We start from the raw sequence: 17,329 nt of genomic DNA on the forward strand, positions 1-17,329 counted from the left end.
AATCAAAACTTGTTAAATTTGGTAAATTAAACTTGGTAAAGAAACTTTACTGAGAGGTGAAAAGCAAAAAAGCATGAAAATATTTTCACACTATTTTTTAAAACAAGCCTTAAAAACCATGTTAGAATATTCTATTTTCAATATAACTTTCATAAACCCTCATGTAACACAAAGATGTTGGGGATGGAGTTAACATTTAAAACAATGAACTTTAAATGTTGAAAGTTCCATTCCTTCCCCCAGAAGTAAACTATTTATTTCAGAACTTGAAATGTTGGTAATTGTTTAAAAGGCTGGATATCAAAGTATACTGAAAATTATACAGGATGTAAGTCTTTTTGTGGATGTGAAAATTCCAGCTTAAAAAAAAAAGAAAATTCCAACTTTAAAGATAAGTACCAGTTGGTAAATGTGCATAAAATAATTCCCGAGATATATGAGCAAGTAATAAGGTGTTTAATTTTATCACTACCACAACATACAAATTTTGAAAAATGCTCAAAAAAGTTTTTATCAAAAAGCTAGAAGTAGCATTCACATCTTTCTCTTTTAATCATTCTGTTATTGTCTGAGGACAACTTAGGATTACAACAAAAACAACAACAAAGATAAATGACTCAAATTTACTTCAAAGTACTGGAAGGCTGAGTTAGGTATCTGAGCACACAGTTGTGCAGAATAAGATTTATTAATTTTACTCAGTTTCTTAGCCTCTGGGTGAAACAAAGTGCTGTATGGAAGAATTCCAGCACAAGCCTGATCTCTGGGAAGGGAAACAGACAAAGTAACACATGAAAGAAGGGCAAATTATATTTAAAAAAATAGGACACATGTACACGACAAAACCTAGATTGTTTATCTAGAAGGCATAATAATATGGATGATCAAGCAGTATATATACAGGCTAAGCACTTTACAACAGAGGCAATAAATTGGTAGACAGTGAAAACAGCTGTCTTCCATACAAACTTTTTTTTAATGTCTGAGATAAAGCGTGTCAAGTTGGGGAAAAAAATCTACATATAGACCTATGCATGTGTGTGTGTGCGCGCGGGCGCTCGCGCCCGCACGCACACACACAAACATATCTAGTCATTACATTAATAGGCTAGTGAATGTTTTGGAGAGCATCCTATTGCTGGAAGAGATACACACAGCAAGCCATAGAAGAAACACACAATTCTGTTTTCATAAACAGATACACATGCTAGGATCTTAAAGCTGGGAATTAAGAACATTATTAGCATTCATGAGAAATATTACAATTCATTGACTGTTAATATCTAGCATAGGAATAGGCTTGTACATGTATATGGTCTCATGGGCCTAAATGTAACTGTTTTTTTCTTAGCAATTCATTTAAGATTTAGACTTTTCTTCAAAATTCTTAGCTCATTTCCTACTTGCTTTGCTATGGCTAAACCCAGATCTTACTTAGGTTTTAAGGACCTCTAAAAAATTAAAGTGATAAAATATCAATGCAATATAAATTACAATACATTCACAGGAGGTGGTATTACAAAAAAAAAAAAAAGCAAAGTATAAACGGGGAGGGAGGGAGTCCAGATATAAAAGTAAAAATACTGTCTTCCAAACTTTTATTTTCACACTTATTAAAATAATTTGCATGCAAACAGAAAACAATCTGTTTGTTTTGTAATAAATGATAACTATGCTCATCTAACATACCCTGGTGACTAACTTTAAATCCTAATAACTGAAATCAATATTACAGCAAAATGCTGTTCACTAGTATTTTCACAGTATCTCACTACATATAAAATATGCTTAAAAATGTCTTCAGCCTTATTATTCTAATTATCTAAACCTAGAAAATCTTGACGTTTGGGAAATAAATGTGCCATTTTTATTTTTCAAAATAAATTATAAATAAAGCTTGAGATAGCTAAATCACACAAATGGCAATTCTTCTACATTTCAAGAGGTCGGCTCTTCATAGAAGAATGTCAAAAATTTTTTTTCACACTAAAACGATACACATGATACACATTTGAGTATATCCATGAATTTAAGTAACTATGTTACTTTGAATAGGGTAGGCCAAAGTGTTATCGATTCCAGGAAAACACAGGCACAAATTTAGTCTAAATGTCTAAGATATGAATAACTAAAATAGTACATTTTAGTAAAAATCAAATGTAGAGTTTTAAACATGAATGTTTTTGAATCTATATTATGGTTAAAAGTGGCAGCTGAGTTACAACCAGAAGTAATTTTGGTTTAGTGAAAAGTAGACTACAACAACAAAAAAAATCAGCTTGATCTACTGTCCAGTAACAGAAGTTAGTTCCATTAATAATTCACAATACTTTTTAAAGCCTGAACATCATTTCTACTGCAAGTGAAAATTGCTTAAAGATGTTACTCCGAGAATACCCCCCACCCAACCCAACCAAAAAAGCAAAGTTATGTGTGTACTCCTTCCTCTGCACTTAAGGATTTTCAGACGCATGAAATGATTGAAAGCATGAGACAAATACATTAGCTTAGGAAATATCCTGGGATTACTAAGCATACATTAAAACGTTTCTTTTATCCCACAAGTCTGATCTATGCACAACAAATCGGTTGTTACAAAAACAGAGATCAATATTATCCTTCTCACCTCAAAAATCTAAGAATCTAATGAATTAGCAAATTTGCAATCTCTCAAATTTGAGGAGTAAAATTGATCTTGGAACTCAAGCTCACTTATGGAACCATGTGCACTCTACTTCTGTAAACAAGACCATACGGTTTAAAGTTTTTTTAAATCTATAAAATAATGACTCAAAATATCAGTGTGCAGTGCAACCAGGTTCTATTCTGAAATATTATCACAGAAGAACCCTTTGGAATGGTATAAGCAGAACCCTATTAAAGTTGATTCAAAATATTAGCTAGCCAAAACATTCCAACTCAAACTAGGTGCTGTGTTACATTTTAAAATTCAAAACTAGTCACTCACAGCTGTTAAATAGTAAGTGGTAGCAGAGATATATAAGTAGTAGATCAAGTCTACTTATACAAATATGTTCTTAGAAAAGCCTAATAAGGTAGAGCATACTAAAGAAAGTTTGTTAATTAAAACTATTAATTTGAGAGCCAATACAATTATTAACAACCTCTCAGCTTATAACTTATGAGTATTCATTCCTACCAAGCTTGTTCTATTTCTCCTTAGTAATGAATAACAGCATCTATTTTTCTTAATGTTTCCAGTAGTTGTAGTTAATAGAGGTAGCTGAGCTACTATTAAGTTATTCTTTGTGGATGAGGATTTTTCAAATGTTTAAGTTATTTTTTAAGCTACACAAGTTCTATTAATGCAATAAAATATAATAGGAAAAAGAAAATGGATGCAAGAAACTTTTGCATTTGGCACCTTGTCTAGATTGATACCTCAAGTATTCTTTTTTTAATAAAGTTAATGCACACATCAGGACACACCACAAAGATTTGCTACATATTTACAAGGCACCAACCCTTTCTCACCTTTAACATGAATTAAGCAAATCAATGAAAAGCATATTAAGAACCCCCCACCCCCCAAAAAAACTGTAGTATAAATATATACTTCAGTTCAGTACAATTCATGAAAGTTTGGCCTGGGAAGAGTAAAATAATCCAGATCGTTCTTACAATATAGAAACTGTAAACATTTAATAGCTGCCTTTAGGATTGGTGTATTGTGCAAAAGTTATTATTACTGGTACAGGAATCAAAATGGCAAAAACAAACTATATAAAACTCTGTAAGAAGGTGCTATACTTCTGTGATACAAAAGCAAAAGAGGGATATTCCATTGAGATAAAAATGTCATGCTACTCTTAAGAAGCTGAATGCTCCCTTCATGTAGTAAATCTGTAGTGTGTCTGTGGTGTGTGTGTATGTATGTGTGTGTGTGTGTGTGTGTGTGTAGAATTTTTTAAAATTTAAGGCCTAATGAGTAAGGCTTGTTTGAACAAATGAAGTGTGGAGATCAAAAGTCTTGAAACAAATGTATACTGGCATAATGGAAAAGCACCAATGTGAAAGGAAGCAGAAGTCCCCACACAACTTGCTTTGTAGATTTCCTGGTAAATTCCCTGCAGTAGAAGGCCATTAAATTTTTAAAATTATTCTAAATTTATTAACTGTTAATAATTCCATCCCATGAGATGGCTAACCCTGGCTTTTTCTGTCATTTTACGGACTCTGCCTGATCTGGATGTACCAAGATTTAGAGGATCTTCAGTGGACACAAAATTGTCATTATCAGAATCATCATTATATAAAACAGTCCTCCTGCCTTGGTTTCTTGTTTTAATTCGAGGCAGTCTACTGAAACGTCCTGAAAACATAGTATCAAATTCATCATCTGCAATACGTGCACGTTTGGCTCTGGTGGCTCCTCTAGAAGCACCTCTTCCTCCTCTCCCTCTCCCTCTCCCTCTCGTGCCACCTCCACCTCTTCCTCGACTGCCTCGTCCCCTGCCTCCTCTTCCTCTGCCTCCTCTACTCCATCTACCCCATCTGCCCCATCTGCCTCTTCCTCCCGTGCCTCTCGTCTTCCAGTTTCTTTTTCCATTGGCATATTGCTTTCTGAGTTTTCTTTTAGGCCTAGTTTGTATGAATTTGCTATAGTCATGGTCTCCATCTACATAATCTTGATCTGTTCTGGAAGTTGATTCAGAGTCAGAATCAGAACCACAGGTACTTTCAGAACTTAAACTGGATCCTAACTCTCCACTCTCTGAGGAAGATAAATGTGATTTCTCTTTTGTTTCTTTTTTCTCTTTCTCTTCTCTTCCCATGCTCTCATCTTCTTCTGATGCACTAAGTAGTTTTCTCTTGATTCCTGCCCGGGGCTCTCTGCCATCACCATTTGTAAGGGGTCCATCAAGGGAGTGATCTAAATCAAGATGAATAATTTTTTAAAGTTAAGCTTTGACATTGATAAGATGGTTATTTAGGTTCAAAAGTAAAATAAAAATTCTATCAAAATATATTTGGTGCCCAAAGATAGATGGGGTAAAATCATGGAGAGTGCTGGAGTATGAATTTAAATCTGTTTGAAATGAAAGATACTAAGGTTTTAATTTTTATCTGATTGCTTTTTGCAGGGGATGGGGGGAGTGTGGAGGGATGATGGGTGGTGAGGTAGCTAGGTAGAAATTTTAAGGGCTTGAACTCTAGAAGGAATAATCTGGGAACATGTATCAGAATAATTTTATTCATTCATTCAACAAATATTATTGATTACCTACTATCTGCCAGGCATTGTATGGATTTTGGAATATGGCAATGATGAGACAAAGTCCTTGATCTTTGAATTTATATTTTAGTGTGGAAACCCTGATAGACTATGAAGTAAACAAATAGATAATATAACTTCAAGTACTAATATGGGTTATAAAGAAAAAGAAAAGTGGTTAAAAAAAAGAGTGTGAATGTATGTATGGGGGGTATATTAGATAGGGAAGACTTTTCTGCTGAGGCAGTATTTGAGAAAAGAACTGAATGAAGTGAGATCTGGGGAAAGAACATTCCACTGAAGGAAACAGGAACCCAGTATAATTAGAGTAGAAGAGAAAAATAAGAAGTAGTAGGAGATGACTGCCAGTGGAGATTTTTAAAGCTAGAGAATGACAGGATCTGATTTACATTTTTAAGAGTGCTATGGTTGCTGTATAGAGAATGGAATATAGGAGGGGCAAGATTGAAAGCAGAGATCAGTTGGGAGTACACTGCAGTGGTCTAGGTAAGAGATGATGAGAGATGTATCAATAGAGGTGATGATAAGTGATTAGATTTAGAATATCTCCTTCTGGGGGAGCTACCAGAACCAACCTTTAAAGTTCAAACTGACAGGAATTGCTGATGGATTGGATGTCAAGTGTTAAGCACAAAATGAAGATCAACTCCTAGGTTTTATGCCTGAGTTAACTTGGTGAATGGTAGAGATATTTTGCTAGGTTAGAGAACAATGAAGGAGAATAGGTTTGGGCAATCTGGTGGAAAGAAAAAATCAAGATTAAAGATAGAAATACTACTAGAAATCCAAGTCAAGACATTTTAAAAAGAAAAAGAAAAAAAGCAAGTGGATATACCAGTCCAGAACTCAGGGGAGACTTGGATAGAGTTGGAGATATAATTTTGGAAATTTTCAGTAATGAGATAACATTTAGGGTAAAGAGAAATAAGAAAGCTCACGAGAGAGCAAGTAAAGAGAGAGAAGGTGGCTGAGGACTGAGACTTGGTATATTCCAACATTTAAAGATAAAGAACAATGGCAAAGATAAGCGAGGTAGGAGGAAAACAGGAGAGTGGACTGGAAAAATTGGAGAGAGCAGACTAGGGTTGTATGGTAACCACAATTACAAGATTAGTCTAATAGTCTAGGTGTCATGGACTGAATTTTGTGTGCCCACTCCCCCCCCCCCGCCAAATACATATGTTGAAGCCCTAACCCCCAATATGACTGTATGTAGAGCCTTTAAGGAAGTAATTAAAATTAAATGAAATCATAAGGGTAGGTGGGCCCTAATGCACCAGGACTTGCCTGTGTCCTTATAAGAGAAAGACACACCAGTGCTCACTTGCTCTCCCTGTCTGTGTATGCAAAGAAAAAACTCACACAAGGACACAAGGAGAAGGTAGCCATGAGCAAGCCAGGGAGAAAGCCCTTACCAGACACCAACCCTGCTGGCACCTTGATCTTGGATTTTGAGCCTCCAGAACTGTGAGAAAATAAATGTCTGTTGTAGGTATATGAAAAGGTGCTCAACATCTCTAATCATCAGGGAAATGTAAATCAAAACCACAATCAGATATCACCTCACACCTGTTAGGGTGGCTAATATCAAAAAGATAAAAGATAAAAAGTGTTGGTGACAATGTGGAGAAAAGGGAACCCTTGTACACTGTTGGTGAGAAAGTAAATTAGTACAGCCATTATGGAGGAGGTACGGTACAGTACGGAGGTTCCCTAAAAAAACTAAAAATAGAACTACCATTTGATCCAGCAAACCCACTTCTGGATATATACCCAAAGAAATTGAAATCAGCATCTTGAAGAGATATCTGTATTCCCATGTTCAGTGTAGCATTATTCACAACAGCCAAGACATGGAAACAACCTGTATGTCTTTCTACAGATGAATGGATAAAAGAAGGAAATATTGCCATTTATGACAACATGCATGGAGCTGGAGGACATTATGCTAAGCAAAATATGCAAGATACAGAAAGAGAAATATTGCATGATATCACTTATATCTATAATCTAAAATAGTCATTCTCATAGAGGGAGAGAGTAGGATGGAGGTTGCCAGGGGCTGGAGGGAGGAAAAATGGGGAGGTGTTGGTTAAAAGTACAAAGATTCAGTTATTCTGGATATCAAATGTACAGCATGGTGACTACAGTTAACAATACTGTATTGTATACCTGAAATTTGCTAAGAGGATAGACCTTAAATCTCCTCAACACACACACACATACACACAAACTCGGTAACTATGTAGAGGTGATGGATATGTTAATTAGTTTGATTGTGGTGACCATTTCATGGTGTATACGTATATCAATATATCAAATTGTACACTTTAAATATATACAATTTTTATATGTCAAATGGTATCTCAATATGGCTGCTAAAAAATGAATATCTGTTGTTTAAGCCAATCTGTGGTATCTTGCTGTGACAGCCCATGTTGACTACTATACTAGGCTAGAGACTATGGGGATAGCAATACAAACTGTAGCAAGAGATTTGAGTGATACTAAAAAGTTGTAGAATTCACAAAACTTAGCAACTGACACTTATGAGGGATAAAAGGTGAGTCAAAGAACACTGTAAGATTTTAAGTTGGATGACTCAGAAGATGATGGTGCCATTAACTAAAATAGTGAGTGCAAAAAAAGAAGCAAGCTTGAAACATAAAAATGGATGATAAGCACTCAAGGGAAATTTTTTTAAGAAGTACTGGAAATGAGACTGGTAGAATAAAGAGATGTTAGGGCTAGATATATGAATTTGGAGTCATCAGCATAAAGATGATAGATGTAGTTATTAAATTCCTTTATTTGTAGAAGACAAAAAAGTGAGAAACTTCAAATAGGAGGCATGAAAGGCCAAAGAAAAGACAATAGAAATATAGGAGAAACAGAGATATAGGATCAGTAGAGTATAGAAGCCAGGCAGTGGAGTTCCTAGAGGGGGTAGTCAATAGCATGCAACGATATAGAGAGATCGAGGAGATGGGGACTAAGAAAAGGACACTGGTTGGTCACTGGAGATTACTGGTGATTCTGGGGAGAAAAGCTTTTGGAGAGTGGTATGGGCAGAGGCCAGACTACAAAGCATAAAGGAATGTTTAGATGGAAAGAAAATAGAGGTAGGAAGTATAAGCTATTCTTTCTAAAAGCTTGACAGTGAAGGAAAGGGCAAAAAGAGAAGTGGCATTAGTATGCAATGTGCAGCAGGATCAGAGGAGAGGGTAAAAATATAAACTGGAAAAATAAAGGCACTAATTATTTTAAAGTAATCTGAAGTTTCAATATTTCTCACATAACTGATATAAAATATATCTTCAGAACATCTATTTTTAAGTTATTTGATACTTCAATAACAATGGATAAGCTACTTAATCTTTCATTAAAAATTTATATAAAATAGAAATATATATTCCAATAAAGATATTTATAAGATCATATTAATCATTCTTCACAAAATTCAAATAGATGAACATATTAGAACTTTCTTTGAACATGCTCAGGGTCCATAACATAGGACTAAGTATAAGAAGAAAGTCTGCATAGCAACAATAACTTTCCAGTATTTATAACTGATGCCCTCAGACATGGTCCAAAATGGATGTACCTGATAATGAATTATTAGGTCAGTGATTTCTTTTTAAGCAGTGAAAATTAGTCTTCAAATAAAAGTTATATGAAAGCTCATCACATGAAATAAAAAACAGAGTTGTTCTGGTTGAAAGGAGAAAGCTCTTCTGAGTATTTCTAAAGTACCTCTTTGGATTACCCAGAAATAGGTAGAACAGTCTGAAAACCCCTGAATTATTGAGACAGCAGGCCCCCGAAGGAAGAGAATATCTGAGTAACATAACTGGAAAACCAAAGGAAGGTTTTAGAAGTGGATGTTGACTGAAAGAAGGCTCACTTTTCAACACAAGCCCTTTTGTAAAATTGGGGTAGCCCTTAAAAATATGAGGCCTATTTAAAGGTGATTTTGGATTTTTTTTCCTTTCTTATTAATATGGTTTAATAATATGAAAAACCCTAATGTGTCAAACAGCCTAGTTTTTATGTGCTTGGGGAAAGATCTTTTCATTTAGTTTTTTCTCCCTACTCATTTTAAATTTTATTTTAAAAGACTAAGATATGTTTGGAAATCTGCATATGAAATCCTATCTGACTCCAGTCTGACAATATTGAAATCCTCATTAACTATAAGAACATGCTAATTTTTACTACTTAAATACATCAGCTTTTAAATGATTTGTCTGCCATCATAAAGGAACAAAGAATAAATTCCCTGTCCATATTTATTTCTTACCTTGTTTAATCGGCAAAACTTTATTTCGAAATGATTTGGCTTTCCCTGGGTCATGGCTATTTCCACTTCGGCTATATCCACTGAAGCTTGATGAAGAAAATGGTCCATCCAGTTCATCATCAAGTAAATACAGTGACAGCCCTTCAGCAGCATCTGAAACTTACATTTAAAAAGATTGTAATGTTAACATAATTATGTTTTCAGGAAAATTAAACAGGTTCTTTTTAAAACTATATCTCAGTTATTTCACTCTAACATAAAAATTACAAATTGTTTAAAGAAAATATGAATATTTTGAGAACAAATGTTTTATTACATCATTAAGCTTTCAAGCACAGTTTGTCAGAAAAACTTGTCCAAGGAAACCACCTCCCCACATTATGAATCTTCAATTCTTAGGTTGGCAAATATATTATAGATGAGTGGTCTGAGATATTACAGATGTTAAAAATCATAAAGTCATATAATTTTAAAATTAAGTGACTTTAAAATTCATCTAGTCTTAACACCCTCACTTTAAAAATGAAGAAACTAAGTCCTATGACCTAATGTCTTACCCAGGGCCGCAGAGAACTGGGGATAAAATGCAACTTTTCTATTGATACATCCAAATCCACTGCTCCTTGCATTATAAACCATATTGCTTCTTCTATATTCTTTAGTTAAACTAAAATACAGAACACCAAAAACAAAAGGCATATTTACCAGGAGATGAGAAAGGAGAGCTAGTCCTGGCATAAGACACTGAGGTATTCTGGTCATTTTTAGGCTGTAACTTCATTTGTTTCTGTTTCCCTTTTGGACTATAAGTAAAAATATATAATAATGAACAGATTTTTCTATTAGCAATATATTATGATAGACAGTATGATACAAAATGCTTAAGCTAAGCAAAGAAGAAATGCAATATAATTTAAGTGAAATAATTCAAATTGGTAATAAGACAAAGTTAAATTTCAATCATTAAAATATAAAAAAAAAAGGTTTTGGTATAGTAAAAGCCATATAAGCAAAGCTTTGGGTTACCAGCTCCACCTTTAAACAGGTATAAGAGTTCTAACAACAACAACAAAAATCTCCGGCTTCCCCGGTGGCGCAGTGGTTGAGAATCTGCCTGCCAATGCAAGGGACACGGGGTCGAGCCCTGGTCTGGGAAGATCCCACATGCCGCGGAGCAACTAGGCCCGTGAGCCACAACTACTGAGCCTGCGCGTCTGGAGCCTGTGCTCCGCAACAAGAGAGGCCGCGATAGTGAGAGGCCTGCGCACCGTGATGAAGAGTGGCCCCTGCTTGCCGCAACTAGAGAAGGCCCTCGCACAGAAACGAAGACCCAACACAGCCAAAAATAAATAATAAATAAAAATAAATAAATTTAAAAAAAAAAGAATTTCTAAAAAAAACCAAAAAAAATCTCTTGGATTCCCTTAAAGTAGTCAATAAACTTTAAGAAGTGAGGTAATACATACAAGATGCTTTGAAAACTAAACTGCTATGTCAATGTAATATACCTAGGAGCTCTGCTACTAGATAATGAACTGCTGCTGCTTCTTAGACGTTTTCTGTACCGTGGCCTTCTCCTCTTCTGACTCTGGATTGCTGACTTATATTCAGAGATGATATTTTTAATATGACTTTCAAATAAGGCAGATAATCGCAATGTCATGCTATAGATCTGAAAAGGTAGAAATTAGTCTTGTTTTACCAACTACTTTAATTATATAAAAATAACAGGTTATAAACATGCCTGAACAATATCAACATCATCCTTTCAGACATAATACATGTGCTTCTTACACTTGAAAAATTCTTCCTGAAGAATTAAAACAAAATACCATTTTCACCTACAAATTAATAAAGATTTTTAAAAGATAATATCCAATGTTGGGAAGGGAAGGAAAAAACATTCTTATACATTGCCAGTGGGTATTTTAATCTGAACAATATTCTAAGGACAATCTGCAATATTTGCCAAAAACCTTAAAATATATACATCCTTTGGCTAATAATTTCATCTTTAGGAATTTATCCTAAGGAAATATCAGAGAATTACACACACAAAATAATTATGTTCAAGGATGTTAAAGATGTTAGCCACAGCATCATCCATTTAAAGTGAAAAACTAAAAACAACCTAAATCTCTAGCACCAGGACGCTGGTTAAACAACACAAAACCACCTACACAAAACCACCTACTCTTCTGTTTTCAAAGAGTAATAATAAGATGGAAAAATGTTCATAATATATATTTTTAAAAAGGCTTCAAAATATAAAACCTACTGTTTAAAGATTATACAAACATTTATCAGTACACATGTAAATGTAGAAAATAAATCAAGTGTGAAAAATTATGTGTACAGAAATCAGTGAAAATTCATTTCATATGAGGTGGAAGTGAGCATGTATATACCTACTGTGCAATTGATTTAAAAGTTAATCAGATACTAGTGATTAGAAAACACAAAAATTATTACTTTTTTGTTCTCAAGATGTTCAAGTACTGACAAAACACAGAGAAAGTATTAAATGTGAGTATGAATAAACAGTTATAATTTCCCAATATAGTTCACTAATTTGTTATAATAAAGGGAACATAAATATTCAGAGCTAATCTAAATATTTCATATAAATTAATCCTGTCAACCACTTTTATTTATCAAATTATTTATTGGACATATTAAAGAGTACTCAAATTTCTACCACTCCTTTCCTTGACTTCTCTTTGGCAAATATAGGTATTACTTAAGAGTAAAGAAGAGGCAGGTAGGAGAAAGGAAGAAGGGCTTAATTTCAGAATGACTATGCTAAATGTATCTTTAATGCATGCTTAATAAACTGTTTCAGAGAAAGTACTGAGAATCAAACTTTAGAAACTATGTCAGAATGGTAGTACATACTTGTTTAGCAATTTTAAAACTGGTGAAAGAAAATTGCCTGATATATATAACTAAACACTTAGGTAATTAATCCACCTAATATTGGTTTTTTCATACCCTTGACTTTTTATTAGAGGTATAAGCTTTGGAGTTGCTGAATATTTGGCGAACATCCTTATAAAATTCCAGAGGACTACCATAGTTTCCTGCTTCCAAAGTTTCTTTCACAGTGCTGAAGTCCATAGGAGTGTCTATAACATGATAATCCTACAAAGAAGAATGTGTTATTAAACACACAGGCTGGGTAACAACACTACATAATACAATGGGACTGAAATTTGCATCATCATGAAACAAACACACTGCTCTTCAATCTGCCAGTTACCTCTTCCTAGTCCCAAACCATCCATTTAATAGAAGTCTTTTGGTGGCTCAGGGAAACAGCAGGGGTCTGTGGGAGGGTCTTAGCCCTCACCCTTCAATGGAAAACCATATGACTCTCTCAAGGGACAGAATAGAAAATCCACAGCCACTGGCTTCATCTCTACATAGATGGGAATATCTTGGAAATAGGTAGCTAATTTGTGACATGGAACTATTTAATTCTGTGTGAATAATCCCATCTTCTACTTTCATTGAGCAATGTGCCAGGGAGTTGGCATGAGGGCATTCTACCTAAACTGTCATTAGTTGAAGGTCAAAATCAAATTGGTCATGTTTGTGCCTTTCTCCTATCTTTTTGTTTTTTAATAAATGTGACACTTGTGCTTTATCTAAAGTCTTCAGTCTCAGATTCATAATTAGTTTGATTTTTATTAGTTAGGGGTAGGAGAATATTCTTTCTATTTTAACCTAAATCTTTCAAGTCTAGTTAAGATATTCCTAGGGTTATCATATGGAATTATATCTGAAATTTATACTTATGTATACCACAACCACCAATAATAAACATGTTCTGGAGTGAAAACCATAGTCAATATTAGATCCTTCATCCTACTTAGAATCATTAAGAAATAAAAGCACAACATTTCTCTCAAAGGAGAAGCCAAAGGGCCAGATGAAGGGGCAGAAGAAAGGTATTATAAAAAGAGAAAATATTTTTCAAAGTATGAGGAACCACAGTTGATCTTAATGTATCTTCTTAAATTTTTTTGCTTAAATCATACAAACCAAAGTATATTCCAACATAATATGGCTTATGAAACAAAGATTTTCATAGAGAAAAAATATTGGAACTTCATGTAATACAATGACCAAAACTCAAAAGACCCAGTCAGCCTGCTGAATAAAGTCCCACTGGGAACAATCAGCTGCAATTACAGACATAATTATGTTGTGTAATTGATGTTTTCTACTCTGCTACAGTAGCTTTAGGCCTATAGAAACAAACAAACATCTAGCCAGATGCTACAAAGAACTCTCCAGAGCATGTGTTGTTTAAAAGACAAAAAATAAACAACCAAAAACTCAAACAAAGGTAAAAAGATAGTGAGCAAAGTTGAAAAATAGCTTTACAAATTATAAAAGGTTTGTTTACAGTATTGGGATTTAAAAAAGTAAAACAACACAAAAACAACCAGAACATATATGCCTTTTAAGAGACTACTAGGCCTACCTCACAAAGAGATGGATCTTGTTGTCGTTCTGGAATAACTGACTCAGAGGATTCGCCCTCTTGCTCTTGATGGCCCTATTAGGGTAAAGAAGATATATTGTATTTCCAGACCACCACAACAAAATATCAAGACTTGCAATACAATTATGATTTAAAGCTCAAAGATCCATAAATAGGAATTATGTGTTTACTGACTATAATTTAAGATGAAGGAATTCTACATTCACCATTCTCCTCTACCATGAAAAACACAAAACTAATTTATTCTACCTAAACCCCCTACAAAAACAAATCAAGTTTTGTTGAACGTAATTTTGTTCCTTATTTGAATAATATTTTTTCCCAACTGAAACCTGTGTATGCAGAGAATACTGATGTTTACTAATTTCAGAGGATGGTTTGATGTATTTCTGAAATATTGCTGTACCTTTTTTCTGAAAAAGCTAAAACAGATTTGCTATCTATACTAAAAGGTTATTCAACATATAAATAGATATACTCCTAGAAAAGGAATCCTGTAATTTAAGTTCTCATGCTTTTATCTTTGATGAAAAGTAATATGGTATATTGATTACTCTAAGTGATCATATTGAATAACTTATTTATTATAAATTAAATAGGGCTGACATATGTTATCAAGGGTCTCCAGTATGTAGAAGTTTATTAGAAGTTAATAAAATGCATTAAACAAATATGCAAAATAAAAGCAGGAAGGAAATGCAAAGATGTTTAGATTAAAATTTGGTTTACAACTGTGTAATTTACAAAGTACATGTCAGGCATTTTAAAAAGTCATGACTAATCACACTACCCACTTTCACAATTCAAAGATACACAAACAAAGAAGGAAGAAGGAAGGAAGGAAGAAAGGGGGGAAAGGGCTCTTAACTAGAACTTAGCATGGACATTTATGGGAAATTACGTATTGGTAATTATTTAAATAACTATACTTACTGGGTAGGAAAGAGGATCAGATGGCTGTCGAAATGGCTCTGAGTCTTCACGTTCATAAATGAGGCCCAACAGTTCTGTGCATTGTTTTCTCCAAGCATCAGGATCACACTTTAAAGACAGTCTTTTGCCTCGGCATTTGACCTGTAGATTTTAAAATAATTATATCTAAAAGCTCTTTCCTTAAGTCTTCATTGATTTTCTCCTGTCTTCCTATGTTAATATATATCTATATAAGATAGAGCAGCTGCTATTTAAAAGTTTCTTAGTTTAGATTAAACATCATTCTCCCTGGCAAAAATATAAACAAATAAAAACTGGATATTATATTCTTAGAAACAGCAAGAATTCTAGTATTCTGAATTCTCATTTTAAGAAAATCTACAAGGTCAATAATTTTAATACCTTAGTCTTTGCTGCTAGTTAAGAATATTTGACAATGGCACCATAATTTTCTCAAAATAACACTTGAACAATATATATATTCTTAAGTAAACCCTTTGTGGTCATAATATATTCTTGCCTTTACTATTTGATGCCTTTTTTACACAATCTGTTTCAGTATTTGAAAGGAAACATTTTCCTTATATACAACAAATGTTTGTCTAATTATCATAGAGGAGAAGTGTGCAGAACAGAGTTAACATAACAGACCTGAGGCTATCTTTAGCAGGGCTTGCTTATAAGGTTGGCCCTTGACTGGCGTCTAGGAACTTGATACTTGAACTCTTTCCTAAATAATAAAGGTGGTTTACTGTGCCCACACTGTTTGTACAAAGAATGTCACTTGTGCTGAACATTCACTTTCCTGTACATTTCCTATGCTTTCCTGCTTTCTGGGAGTCTGGAATCTTGGCAGGTGCTAGCTAGATGGGGTCTACATAGCAAGCTCCCAATAAATTCTTTGGGAGCTCAGTCTCTAATCACACACGTTGCTACATTTTCATTGTGGGGAAAGAATGTACTCTGTGTGGCCCTTCAGAGGAGAGAGAGAACATAAAGAAACCTGCACATGGATTCCTCTAGACTCTGCCTGTATCTTTTTCCCTGTGATCCAGCTGTGTATCCTTACTGTGTCACTGTCATAAACCTTAGCGATGAGTTAACAAGTATATATACTGAGTTCCATTAAGTCTTTCTAGCAACTCTCCAAATATGTGGAGTTGGTCTTAGGGATCCCTGACTCAGGAAGCCTGAATTTTTTCTTATCAGCAGTTCATTTATTCACTTACCCTTCTTCCAGATGAAGTACCAGGACCATCTGAATCTAAATCAACCATTTCTGTATCCTAAAATTAAAAAGGAAGAGTGGGAGAAGATATTAAGTTATATTCAGTCTTACAAATTAGATAAAATTTACAAAGAAATGGCAAATATAATCAAAATTAACTCCCTCATTGGAGCAGGCAACAGAACAAAGGTGGGAGGGAGACTCACTCCAAACTTCACCTACATGCTATATACAAGTTGGAAAATATACTGGGAGAAGAAGAGTAAATGAGGTTTCTCTTTAAATCAGAATAGGAAATGAGGGGGAAAATACAATCATTGGTATCTAAAGTTGTACCTAAATGTTAGTATTTTTTAAGAAAACTTATTTTATATGACATGCTAATTTAATATACTATAATCATGAATTACTCATGATTAATCTTTTGCTACTTCAAGAAATACATCTCTTTTCTATAGGGAAAATATGAATGTTTATTAAAACATAAGATTCAGTTAAGTATCCCTCTGAGGGTTAGTTTTTTAATACAAAGAGGCAAGGCCCACACACCACTATTAACTTTGTGATGGTGAAGCACACTGGTAATGCCTCAGAGAATCTAGAAAAAGGCTACAAATGAACTTATCTACAAAACAGAAATAGAGTTACAGATGTAGAAAATAAACTTATGGTTACTAGGCGGGTAAGGGTGGGGGAGGGATAAATTGGAAGACTGGGATTGACATATACACACTACTATATATAAAATAGATAACTAATAAGGACCTACTGTCTAGCACAGGGAACTGTACTCAGTACCCTGTAATGGCCTATATGGGAAAAGAATCTAAAAAAGAGTGGATATATGTATATGTATAACAGATTCATTTTGCTGTACACCTGAAACTAACACAACATTGTAAATCAACTATACCCCAATAAAATTTTTTTTAAAAAAGAAAGCAAAGTAGCTCATGAGCCATTGGCTTCCCTTTCTAAAATTGCTGAATTACATTTTACTTTAATTTTCTATTCTAACCCAGAGTTCCATTCTGAGGTGAGCAACATCCATCCATGATAAAAACTCCCTGGGGGGTTAACATCCAAAAGATATAACAA

The 17,329-nt window shown here is 34.1% G+C and overlaps 1 protein-coding gene across 6 annotated transcripts in view; it reads right to left on the bottom strand.

Annotated features, from left to right (window-relative positions):
* Positions 1-440: 440 nt before the first annotated feature.
* Positions 441-17,329, bottom strand: part of BRWD3 (bromodomain and WD repeat domain containing 3) — a 115,077-nt gene continuing 98,188 nt past the window's right edge. For 3 of the 6 annotated variants that reach the window (XM_082447349.1, XM_082447350.1, XM_082447347.1), the window contains 8 exons: positions 16,233-16,289; positions 15,004-15,144; positions 14,050-14,124; positions 12,552-12,701; positions 11,069-11,232; positions 10,266-10,363; positions 9,561-9,719; positions 441-4,894 (listed from right to left, as the gene is read on the bottom strand). In XM_082447349.1, the coding sequence (XP_082303475.1) occupies positions 4,140-4,894; positions 9,561-9,719; positions 10,266-10,363; positions 11,069-11,232; positions 12,552-12,701; positions 14,050-14,124; positions 15,004-15,144; positions 16,233-16,289 (1,599 nt within the window). In that variant the 3' untranslated portion in view covers positions 441-4,139. The remainder of the gene's footprint in view (positions 4,895-9,560; positions 9,720-10,265; positions 10,364-11,068; positions 11,233-12,551; positions 12,702-14,049; positions 14,125-15,003; positions 15,145-16,232; positions 16,290-17,329) is intronic. The other 3 variants (XM_082447352.1, XM_082447348.1, XM_082447351.1) reach the window with 2 other exon arrangements.

Source organism: Balaenoptera physalus, assembly GCF_965194825.1.
Source record: "Balaenoptera physalus genome assembly, chromosome: X".
NCBI classification, from domain to species: Eukaryota; Metazoa; Chordata; class Mammalia; order Artiodactyla; family Balaenopteridae; genus Balaenoptera; species Balaenoptera physalus.